Raw genomic sequence first — 12,887 nt, 5'->3', positions numbered from 1 at the left:
TACTGTGTATATTATACAGAAATATTTGTACTGTGTTTCAACTATCTTTCTACATACAATGAGTGGATAAAGCCAGGTTTGCTTCACTAAAGTGAGGTTTGGACGCTGATTAAAAAATAACAATCAACTCGGCTTTCATGTTCAGTATTATTAATAATAATAAATGTATATAGGCAGGGCTCACATGTTCTACAATTTATGTGGCTTTTCTTAAAATCTAATGCTATGCTTGGCTCCAAACAACTTTTTAAATATGAAAAAACATCACTAGCTTTCCTCTGCCTTGATTTGCTTTGAATGTGTGTTTTATTAGGTGAACTGCAGAAAAATTTGCTGCATTGATTTACTGTCAGCGAGAAATTCAGATCATTTCACTAAAGCTGGCGGAAGTCTGAAAAGTAGTATTACTTCAAAGTGCTAGAGTTGACTCAAAAACGAACTACTCAGGCAGAAGTTACACAACAATTATGGCAACAGTGGAATCGAAAAGAGTTCATACTAATGAATTTTCACATAAACTAATAGGGGAAAGACTACAATATGTAATCTTAAGATCCAGTAAGCTTTCTGGTTTTTAGACTGGAACTACAATGAAGAAAAAAAGACTATTGAGTAACGTGTGCGACCACATGCTTCCTGAGTTTTCCTCTGATAATGTTCTTGAAAAGAAAGAAACTGGTTGACAAGGTACAGTCAAAATGAAAAACAAACATGCAGCAGCTTTCTTTCAATTATACTGCAGGGTAAAGAAATCCTCTTGTGTACAACAATTTTTTTTGAGATTGCTGGTCAATTTTGCGTATTGCCATGTGGATGTAGTACATATGTGGGCCAGGCAGGGTGGGCCAGGCAGCAGCACTACCGGCGGGATGCTCAGTAATCCCTTCTGCTTCGTTCTTCAGGTTTTGGCTGTGCTTCAAGAAATTCGGCTATCACAGCGCGGCTGCCTCCCTGGAATCAAGCAAGCCGAACTGCTACGCAGATATGGACCGGAGCCATCGCCGCTTGCCGACTACGGTATCAGCAGCATCAAAAGTCCTCACACCGCAAGATGGCCATTGCGACCATCTTCGGTGACGTCACATCACGTGTCCATCTTGGAAGCTACAAAAGGGCGTGAACCGGCGAGCCACCCCAGTGGGCCAGGCAGCAGCACTACCGGCGGGATGCTCAGTAATCCCTTCTGCTTCGTTCTTCAGGTTTTGGCTGTGCTTCAAGAAATTCGGCTATCACAGCGCGGCTGCCTCCCTGGAATCAAGCAAGCCGAACTGCTACGCAGATATGGACCGGAGCCATCGCCGCTTGCCGACTACGGTATCAGCAGCATCAAAAGTCCTCACACCGCAAGATGGCCATTGCGACCATCTTCGGTGACGTCACATCACGTGTCCATCTTGGAAGCTACAAAAGGGCGTGAACCGGCGAGCCACCCCAGTGGGCCAGGCAGCAGCACTACCGGCGGGATGCTCAGTAATCCCTTCTGCTTCGTTCTTCAGGTTGGTGATAACCGGCCATCGCATTGTTTTCGTAGTGACAACCCTTATTTGTTGCTGCTGCCTTGCCCACACTTTGTACTAAATGTTGTTACTTATATTTTCACCGTAGCAAAAAGTTTATTACTCTGTGGCGACATTGAAACAAACCCCGGTCCCTCCCAAAGTGATACGTTGCGTGAGTTACTGGCCGGACAACAAAAAATAATGAAAACCATGGCATCTATGCAATCTTCTCATGAGAAGATAGAAAAGAAATTGTCTTCAGTAAGCGACAGAATGGAAGCAATGGAAAAACAGCTGTCTAGTCTTGCCACATTGGGCGATAAGATTAAAAACTTAGAAGACCAAATGTCCCACCTTGATAGAAACTTCGTGGCGCTTAGGGACAAAGTAGATGATTTGGAAAATAGGAGTCGCCGAAATAATCTAATCATCTATGGTCTTTATGAACCCAAGAATGAGACGCATGAAGAATTGGAAAAGAAATTTAATAAGGACATTGTAGAAGATAAACTGGGACTTAAAGCGGTCAGCATTGAGCGAATTCATAGGTTAGGCCGCAGTATGGAAAATAAAAATCGTCCAATTGTAATAAAGTGTCTGGATTATAAAGAAAAGCTGTCAATTTTAAAAGTTTCGCATAAACTTAAAGGCACTTCATTGTCTATTGCGGAAGACTTTTCGCATCGTGTCCGTGAGCAGCGAAGGATGCTTTGGAAAACTGCTCAAGACGAAAAGGAAAAAGGGGCTAAGGTAAAGCTTATCTATGATAAGCTAAGTGTAAACGGCGTTATGTACGGTTGGGACAGTGACAAGAAATGCCGCTTTCGGCTGAAAAGTGATAGGCGGGTTTGACAAAGGCAAAATGATGATCGATTCTTGAAACTTCTTAACATCAATTGTAGGAGCGTAGTCAATAAAAGCACAGAGCTTGAGGGGCTAATTATCGCTAACGATCCTGATATTGTTATACTGACTGAGACATGGCTCAGTGATGAAATATACGATAGTGAATTCGTTCCATCAGGATACCGAGTTTACAGGAAAGACCGTGGTAGTAGGGGTGGTGGAGTTTGTATAATCTACAAAAGTGCGCTTAATGTATTCTTTATGCCTGAGTTGCCTACATTGAGTGTTTATTCTGCAAAGTCTATAGTGGCGGCCTTAGGTATATTGTTGGTGCCATGTACAGACCCCCTAACTCTGATGCTTCTACCATGGATGTGTTGAAGGAGTATTTATGTGACCATGTCAAACCTGATGATCGGATAATCCTATCTGGTGATTTCAATTTGCCTGATGTTGACTGGCTAACAATGTCCCCCAAAAGTCGTAATGACAAGGTAGGAGAGGCAATGCTTGATATTGCTTTTGCCTTTGACCTTACTCAAGTTGTTGAAGGCTTCACAAGAATTCAGGATAGCAGTAAGACTCTACTAGATCTTTTCTTCGTAAGCGGTAGCATTTTCGAGAACGCCACATCTCAAATCATGCCAGGAATTTCCGATCATCAGGCCGTCTTCCTTAGCCTCAGCAATGTTAAAGTCGACAAAGCTAACGAAGTTTCATATTTTCGAAACTTTTCCAGAGCCGATGACGAAGCTATAATAGACGTGCTTTCGTTTCATCTAGATAATTTCTCTCGCACTGATGCAAATGTTCACAATCTTTGGGCTTCTTTTACAAAACTTATACATGAATGTATTGAACAATTTGTGCCATTGATACGCAAGAAAAACAAACGTGTGAATGCCTGGATAAGTCGTTCTACTATACATTTGCAGAGAAAATTAAAGAGGTTAAAGAAAAAACGTCGATCTGTAGGCGACTGCGTAAACCTGGAATCCAAAATTTCAGATTTGTCGCACAAAGTTAAAACACAAGTTGCAGCTGACAAAGACAAATATTTTTCAGTTTCTTTACCTAGTTTCATTACTAGTTCGCCGCAGAAGTTTTGGCAAGCAATTTCCCCATCTTACACTGATGTGGATGCTTTTACCATTAATGGTGTCCAAATTACTGATGCCACAAAAATTGCAAATGCATTCAATAGGCAGTTTCAGTCCTGCTTTACTAATGATGATGGCAAACTGCCTAATTTTGTGTCACCATTACCGCCGATGCCTGACATTACCGTAAGTGAAAAGGGAATTTTCAACATGCTTTTGAAACTTGATGTAAAAAAATCTAGTGGTGCTGACGAAATACCCAATGCCTTTCTCAAAAGGTACGCTGAATGGGTCGCCAAATATCTTTGCATTCTTTTTACAAAATCGTTGAAAGAAGGACAGCTGCCAATCGATTGGAGGACAGCCAAAGTGAAACCACTTCATAAAAAGGGTAAGAAAGATGAAATTAGTAATTATAGGCCAATATCACTATTGTCAACAGTTTGTAAGTTGCTCGAGCATATAGTTCATAATCATATTTCGGAATTTCTAACTGCTCATAATGCCCTATCCGAGTCTCAACATGGATTCAGAAGAGGCTACTCTACTTGTACCCAATTAGTTCAGACCGTTCACGATTTTGCATTGACAATTAATAATGGTGAGCAGACTGACGCAATTTTTATGGATTTTTCAAAGGCGTTTGATAAGGTTTCTCACAAAAAATTAATTTTCAAACTAGACAACATACTCAAAAACAAGCAGTTAACTAAATGGATTTTATCTTACCTTCATAGCCGGCAGCAATATGTTGTATTTAAAGATAAATGCTCTGAGAGGGTTTCTGTGGAATCTGGCGTCCCCCAGGGTTCGGTACTTGGTCCGCTTCTTTTTCTTTTATATATCAATGACATTGTGAATGACATACCCGTTAACATAAAACTCTATGCAGACGACTGCGTTATTTACTCCGAGGTAAAAAATTCTAATGACCAAATAAAGTTAAATGCCGCATTTCAAAAAGTTAAATCTTGGTGTGACAGTTGGCAGATGCCCATAAACTTTGAAAAAACCGTATTTATGCGCATATCACACAAAAAAGAGCCCCTCTTGTTCGAATATTGCTGTAACAATATATACCTTGCTGAGGTGCAGTATTACAAGTATCTAGGGGTTTACATCACAAACAACTTGAAGTGGAATAAGCATATCGATTATGTTGCAGCTTGTGCTAACACAAGACTTTCATTTCTTAGGAGAGTTCTCAAGCACTCCACTCCCACTGTGCGCTTGCTGGCGTACAAATCAACAGTTCTACCCATTCTAGATTATGCAGTCGTTATATGGGATCCTTTTACGTTGACTAATAAAAAGAAGATTGAAAAAATACAAAGAAAGGCAGCCCGTTTTATATACAACAGTTATGGTCGCACATCTGTTAGTGCACTGCTAGCGAGAGCTAATCTTCCACCAATAACTGAAAGAAACCGAATTTCTCGTCTCAAATTTTTATATCAACTAATTAAGAAGCACTATAAGATAGACACTAGCAAATTATTATCTTTCTCCTCTGGGTATCCGACAAGGCATCGCCATAACCTCTCCAGTACGCCCTTTCAAACACGCAATAACTGCTTCACGTATTCATTTTTTCCGAGAACAGTCGGGGAATGGAACAACCTAACTAATGACGTTGTTTTACAGCCATCACTTGAAAAGTTTGCCTTGTGTTTAACTGCATAATATATATGTGTGCATATGTGTGTATGTATATGTATGTATATATGTGTATATATTTGAAATTGTGTAGAATTATCACCCGTGTTTTTTTTTTCCAGTCCTTGCGTATGTGACTCTGTTTCTGGAATATTTATTATCCTGTACATTTTGAATTGTATTTTGTCGCCATGGTTGATCATGTATTCGTGAATTTTGTATATCACTTTTTCCTTTTTTTTGTAATTCCGAGAACGGTACTTTGCTTCCGTATTTTGTTCTTGTTCAACTAGGAACATTTTATGATTGTACTTCCCACCCTGCTATAATCCCTCATGTGGGATTGCAGTATCTACAAATAAATAAATAAATAAATATGTGTTCTTTAATTCTCAATAAACTTCAGCCGCGAATCGGCGCTTGTGTTCCTGTGGCTCATTTGTTTTTAATCTTCTTCGTTGTACCGTTCTAATGTTATGAATCCATACCAACTTAATCTCTCAGTCCTATTCAAGCTTTCTGGCACCTCTAGTTGTACAACTAAACCATGTTAGAGTTATCACCAAGCATACCTCTCAAAATGTTGGAATGACCGTTTGATGTACGACAGTGTTCACAGCATTAATCACATTGGCTAAGCAAATATTGCTTTTTGCTGTTCAGGGGCACATGCACGATCTTAATTATTAGTTTCTGCAAATGTGGCAAGTGTCAGTGCTTGTATGATGTGAATGAATTAACAAAGACAATTAGGCATGACTTACGACCACGAGCTTGTTTATCTACAATTGATACAAAGCTCAAGATGCAAAACCACACCGTCTTTTATTCCAACTGATTGAAAATTCAGGTATTTAGAATAGTGCCTCAACCTTTTTTAAGTGAGCTCTGGTTGCTGGGGTGAAATTCACAGAAAACACGAAGTTCACCCCTTTTTCATAGCACTTGAGCGTAAGTACCAGCCAATCAAAAATTGAAATTACATTCTCATTTTTTATTTGTGGCACTCGAGAACTAGCACATCTGGAAACCCATGCAGAACATAGATTTACCGAATCTTATGATAACATTACAGCTGTTATTCGATAATTTTTGTAGCCATCTCCACTGTGGTGTCAGATATTCATTGGGGCATTTTTTTCACGCCTAACCTAATATTTCAGACATAACAATTGCATAAAACAAGGAAAACTATTTTCACTTTGCCTGAAGAGGCAAAGTGAAAATAGTTTTTCACGTAAAGTTTTTCACGTACTTTTTTTATAGTAAAGTTTACTTGAAAGAAGGTTTTTTAAAAGTTAGCAGCATGACACCGATGAGGGATGGTTAGCCCATATTTTATTACGCATGCGTGTACAAGGATCTAATTTGCTGCTACTATATGTGCCTTCCAATGAGCTGTCACACAGCTATAGGTAGAAGCTTCTTTATGATGTAACATAGACGAGATGTGTAGTTACTGGCAGGAAGGTGGGCTTCGTGTCGATCAGAGTAAAAAAACATGGTCACCGGGTAGACCTACAGTCACGCCTAAAGCAAGTTTTACAGTGTTGCAACCAATGTCTGCCTTGAATGTCATGCATACACGGTTCATTTTTTCCATTGGTCATTGAAGCTAGGGCTTCGTAGAATACAATCAGTTCATATTGGCTTTCTTTCTCTTTTTAGGCCAAGGATGATATGAGTGGTGCAGCCAGCAGCTACAAAAGCAGGAGCAACCGTGCGTAACGAAGAAATATCTGGAGTAGGAATATATTCCACCCAACGCTGAATCTTGCAATCAACACAAGCCTACAAGTTTGTCTTTTGAAAGACAGCAGTATAGTCAATGGCACGATAATACCCTCAGAAACGTCGCTGTATCAAGTGGTTGGGCCTGCAAACATATCCAGGAATGTCACAATGTGATTGAATCTTGAAGTGCTGCAAAGCATTTGACACAGGTGGTACGTAAATCCACGTGATGCCATACACATTACGTTATCTGCCAGGGGAAGCCTTTGGATTTTTTGTGTATTACAGCATGAAATACAGTCTAGTAATAGGCTTAATTGTGCTTGCAAGTGGGCATATATGGTCAGTTCTTAGGTGACAGCATGTTTTGAAACAAATATGTCTCCTGTTACTTGCAAACGAGTCTGCACCACTGAAAATCACTCAGCGTCGAAGCTTATATTTCTTGCAGATTGCAGAATTTGTTGTCATGTCAACCAGTCGCCACTTTTTGAGGTGTATATTTCTCTAGAACAGGTAAACATATTGATTGGGTTATGTGACAGGGCATCAATGACAATGTTGACAGCTCCAATAATATGTTTCTGATATGTTTGACATCTGCTGCAGTTCATGGGAATATGAATGCCACGATGGTAACTGAGGGAGTGTAACATGTACCGAAAAGAGATGTACTCACATGTTCTATGACAAAGAAATCACGTAATTTCTCTCATGTATTAATATGATGACATCAGCACTTACCATTTATGCCCACTTGTAAATACAATCAGGTATATCGCTCAAGTAGTGTTCTAAAACCAACATTAAGTGTTGCTTTTCTTCTCTCGAAATAATGGCCGCTTGATTTTGAGGGCACCAATATGTTATTTTTAGTACTATGTGTTTTTAAGAAGTCACCAAAGTTATTTACCAAATTGCAAATTCCTAGTTTCAATAAAAATGGTGTATTATACTTGGATATATGCTAAATATCTGTACTTATGTTGGTTTTACTGTTACTGATGCCATGTGAGGGCCTTCAGGCACATTTAGGCTGTATTATGCAGCTTTTCGCCTGATGGACCCTCAACAATTTCGTTGGAAAAAAAGCATTTCTGAGTTCTGAATTCTGAATATCACAATTACAGAGTCTTTCACATACACCCAGATACACGGGAACCTCAAAGACTTCCCCAGGCAAATAACGCAAAATGTAGTACAGCATCACGTGGGTGTACATACCACATGAGTAGATTTCTTTGCGGCATTTCATGATTCAGTTGCACTGTCACGTTGGTGGATATGTTTACAGGGCCAACCACAAGATTCAGTGACACCTTTGTGGATGTATTGGCTTCAGTCTCCACAAAGAAATGCTGTGATGCTGCTCAGATAGTGGGCATACGTTTTCAGGACATGTCAGGGAACGGATTTACCGCCATATGTACTCCATTTGGTAGTCGATGGTCTAGCACAAATTGCATTCAAAATGTCGTACGATGATGTATAGTGCAACTCTCATTTGATATTAAAGGAGTAGCATGTACTGTCGCGCAAGCATCTGTTGATCCCCAAAAGTTTTTATGGGAGTTCTCGGTCTAAGAGAGCTCAATATAGTAGCATTTGTGTGTATCAACAGCACGAAGTGGAGATATTCATTATAAGACCTGGCACCTTGGTACAAAGTATTAGTATAGTGCGTTGTTCACAAAAATAAGACGAAAGAGGTTGTAGGGCTTATCAGCATCTAGTATTCAGAGATGGGAAGCTCTCAACACCTATGAATCTGCCTGGGTAGAGTGGAATACTGGATGTGGAGAACACAAGAATAGGACAGGTGAGCTTTTGGACATCATGTGCACAGTTGCTCATGCTGACAAATGTGCCTTCTTGAGGTGTTGGATTACAAAATTAAGATGTGAACTGTGCTCATCTGTAGAACTCACGATGAGTAGATTGTTGAGGCAAGCATAACATAATTCAAGGCTGGGGAAAATGCTGAATTGTAGGTCTGGAATTTGTCATGCCGCATGTCATATCTAGAAGATCAGACACGATAAATGGTGTCACTATCAGCATGCTATTTGCTATCTACACATCTTCCTAAAGGATTTGATGGTTGAACCACATGAGGCCAATTTCAGAGGAAATTGCTGCATCATATAAAACTGTGCCATCCTATCCGAATGTGACGTGCTGGGTTGAAACATCTAGGCTCAGGAGACTGTTCATGTTATGCGGTCAGCATCCTGATTTAGACTTCAGCCCCATTCGCAGAACACAGTAACCCCAACACACAGCACACATTGGGCTCAGTGAATTCGGCAAAATCTGTAAATATATGCGTGATTTCGTATGGCTACCTCGAAAATTCTTTTGAATTGCATCCCAATTGAGATAGTGCTTCTAATAAAACTTATGTAGTACATCAATTTCATGGTTGAGTTGCCATATACAAAATTAATTTTTCTTTGTTTTTCTGTCATCAGAGCCCTGAGACTAGAGCTCTATCTCAAAGAACCATCACTTACGGTTGTGGTGAATGCACGGCTTTATATATAAAAGAGGGATAATGTAGTGTGATATAACATCGTCGCAACGAAAAGAAACAGGTACAATCGCTATGCCATATAACACAAGTAATAATCTGACAGATAGCTTTGCACCAATGCAGAGCTTTCCAGAGCAGTTAAGCTGTACAAATTGTTTAAAATTAGCGCTCGTGTTGTGCGCACTCTTCCATAGTCCTCGTTATTTTTGCGAAGTTTTGCTGATACGCTCGCTGGTAGCATAATCTGTTACTTTTCTAGAGTGTATACGTGTAATGTTGTTAGGACTAACTTAATACACTGTAAACAGAAATAAGCCGAAATTGGAGTAAATGACCTTGTCCTCTAGCACACGCCCCGATAAGAGTTTTATAAACACCGTTTGGAGGGAAGAAAAAATTTACTTCCCATCAGTAGGGGGTTTATATTTACATCCAACGAAGAACTTTTTCAGGTCGGTATTGGAGTAAATCTTTTGCATCAACCGAGAAAAAAATTACGTCAGCAGCCATACCATGTGCAAGCGTAACTTTAATTACATTACGAAGCGCACAACAATTATTACAGTACACAAACATGCCCACAAGCTTTACGTAATATTACAACACTCTCACCACGGCTTGCCACCCGCAGTCAACACCTACAATTCAGTCGCCGGGTATATATAGGCACCACACTCTGACCTCCCATATAGCCCTAGAGGAACCTTTTTTTGCTGATAATTAGGCAATTGACATGCACAGCGTAAATATGAATCATAGTGGCCTAATGTCAGCACTTCAACACATATGTCTTTTATCTTAAACCTGCCTAATAATTAATATTTTTTATTTATAGCGAAAAAGTTTTATCAGTTCGTGCTCTGTCTTACAGGCTGCATTAGCATTAGCAGTACTGTTTGTGGATCCGTAAAATTCACTAAATCATACATAAAGCCCGCGCTGCCTTCAATGAACGCATTAACGAGGCACATTCAGCAGCTTCAGCGATGAACCGAGGTAGACCGCCGCTACCACGTTCGACGACTCGGCCTCACTCACGAGTATGGCGCGGTGTTTCGATGAATGACAGCTGGCGATCACAAAATGGTTGCTCACGTGCAGTTTACGTCTCGTTATTTTTCCTATGCACAGAAATAGGTGTCCGCAATCTACGCAGTTTAAGCTACGGAGCGATAGACATAAATGAACGAGACAGTTCGTAGTCGCTGTACCCGTTACTCGCATACATTGCATGGACATGCATGCAGGCCGTATGCTGTTTCTGTGTGTCTCCGCCTCGTTCAGCGCTCGCCTTCGAGTTAGAAATTTGACAGCTGCGGTCACAAGGCTCATAAGTCTGTTATTCATCCCATCAGCCTTTATTTTTCATAAAACACATTCATTGCCTCGCCGGTAGTCAGTGCTAGCTAGCTCGTAGAGCTCGCCACGGCGGCCGGTGCGCAGTGCGAGCTCGATACTATGCCGGCTTGATATCGACGTCAAAGAGAGGCCTTCTTTCCGCTTAGATGTTGCAGCCGGTAAAATACCGGTGACACTCTGAAAGCCCACCATCGGCGGAGGCGGGGCGAGCGCGTTGCCGGCGCTAATCTCACACCGGTTGCCGGCCAGCCTGCCGTGGTCGAGTAAATTCTACTTCAAACCACTTCGAATTTTAGGGTGCAATCGTTGACAATCGTACTCCGCCTTAATTCGGCACTCGAATTGTAGTTAGTCATTTGATAGCTGCGGTCGCAAGGCTCAGAAGACTGTTTTTTGTCCCAGCACCCTTTATTTTTTTGTGAAACACATTCTTTGCCGCGCCGGTGGTCGGTGCTAGCTCGTAGCGCTTGCCACAGCGGCTGGCGCGCAGTGCGAGCTCGATACGATGCCGGCTTGATACTAACGGCATAGCGAGGCCGTCTTACCACTTAGATGTTGCAACCGGTGAAATACCGGTGGCACTCCGAGAACTCGCCATCGGCGGAGACGGGGCGAGTGCGTCGCCGGTGCATGTCTCACAACGGTTGCGGCCAGCCTGCCGTAGCTTAGCGAAGCCTACTTGCGACCGCTTCAAAGGTTTTGATGGTGAAACTCCAGGAGCAGCCGCTGACAATCGTAACAACTGACTTTTGCTACCATTGAATTATTCTTCGATGTTTTTTTCTTATTGCGCCCTTTAAAGCGCTCACGGCGTTTCGTTGAAGAATAGGACCGATGTGCAGCGTGGTTTAACGGTGCGAAATATATAGAAATGTTCACAGTATACCAACCTGTCGTTTCAATTCTTCACTGCACTTATAATTTCTTTGCCTGCTGACAAATGCTCACAGAGTTAGCCACACAAAGCACCTGTGTTTCACACCGACGTGAAAACATATGCCCGCACACACACACACACACACACACTCACACACACACACACACACACACACACGTCACGCCCAAAGAGGTTTTTTTCAAGCTCCCATAGGGACTTTGCAACCACGTGACCTGAAACTCCCTGGGGAGTTTCACAGTCTTTCCTTCATAAAATCTGTCATTAAGAAGGGGGCGTTTTACAATGACATGTGCTCAGTTCACTCCCTACCAGGGAATAAATGATTGCGGCAGGGGAGTTTTTTAGGCTCATTTGCTGGAAAAAATTTCATCTCGGCTAACTTTTGCTTACAGTGTAGCGCGCAGGCGTAGGTGGGCTGTTATGGCTTTGCGCATTTCTTACTAATAAAATGCTCTTGTACACGCTCAGTTATTGTATTTTACGAGCTGCCGTATTGTGTTGACGTGGTGTGGTGTACGTCGCAATCAGACCGAGGTGTATCTGCGATTAAAAGTACACACACATAAGACCATGCGGGGTCACGTTTTCAAGGGCGTAGCCAGTGTTTATTTCTGGGTGAAGCGTCAAACCCATGGTTTGGCTTAACCAGTAATATTGTATTGAACTGTATAGTTTGAACCCAACGTTGTGGCAAGGCCTAGCACCTTATATTACCACCTAATTTAATTAGAACAAAAAGTGTCCGCTTCGCTTCTTTATGGCCGTCGTTCTCGCTTCGTATTTAAGCGTCATTCTCTCAGGTACAACCGTGGCTTTTCACGCAGGTCGAGCTCAAGTATACTGCAGCTGCATACCATCCGGAAGTTCAGCATGATGAAATGAAATATATGCTGCAATCGGATCACCGGATGCTGGTTTCCATGATTTTGTGAGGAGGAGGAGGAGGAAGAGAAGAAATGAAATGCAGGGAGGTCAACCAGATGCACGTCCGGTTTGCTACCCTGCACTGGAGGAAGGGGTGAGGGGATTAAAGGAGAAGAGAGAGAGAAGTGAAGGGCAACGTGTATGTTGGTGGGACCTTGTCCATTGCACGCTTATAAGCGGTCGCGTAGTCCGGTCGTCTTCAGAAAACTTAGCAGTGCCCGCGTCGCTTTGCTGGCCAGCGACGCGTAGAGCCATGAGCCAAGTATCTTCTCTTCGGAAAAAGGTCTACTGTCTAGTGTCTCCAACGTTTCGCGTGGCAGATTGCGTTCGCTCGCAAA

At 41.8% G+C, this 12,887-nt stretch overlaps 1 protein-coding gene across 1 annotated transcript in view; it reads left to right on the top strand.

Moving 5' to 3' along the window:
* The window catches only part of LOC142767504 (uncharacterized), a 74,941-nt gene extending 64,850 nt beyond the window's left edge, over positions 1–10,091 (top strand). Inside the window, exon 3 of the mRNA XM_075869272.1 lies at positions 6,770–10,091. Coding sequence (XP_075725387.1) covers positions 6,770–6,829 — 60 coding nt within the window. The 3' untranslated portion in view covers positions 6,830–10,091. The remainder of the gene's footprint in view (positions 1–6,769) is intronic.
* Positions 10,092–12,887: the final 2,796 nt, after the last annotated feature.

This window comes from Rhipicephalus microplus, chromosome 7 (genome assembly GCF_043290135.1).
Source record: "Rhipicephalus microplus isolate Deutch F79 chromosome 7, USDA_Rmic, whole genome shotgun sequence".
NCBI lineage: Eukaryota > Metazoa > Arthropoda > Arachnida > Ixodida > Ixodidae > Rhipicephalus > Rhipicephalus microplus.
Note: the sequence above shows the minus strand (reverse complement) of the source record. Positions and strands in the feature narration are given on the sequence as shown.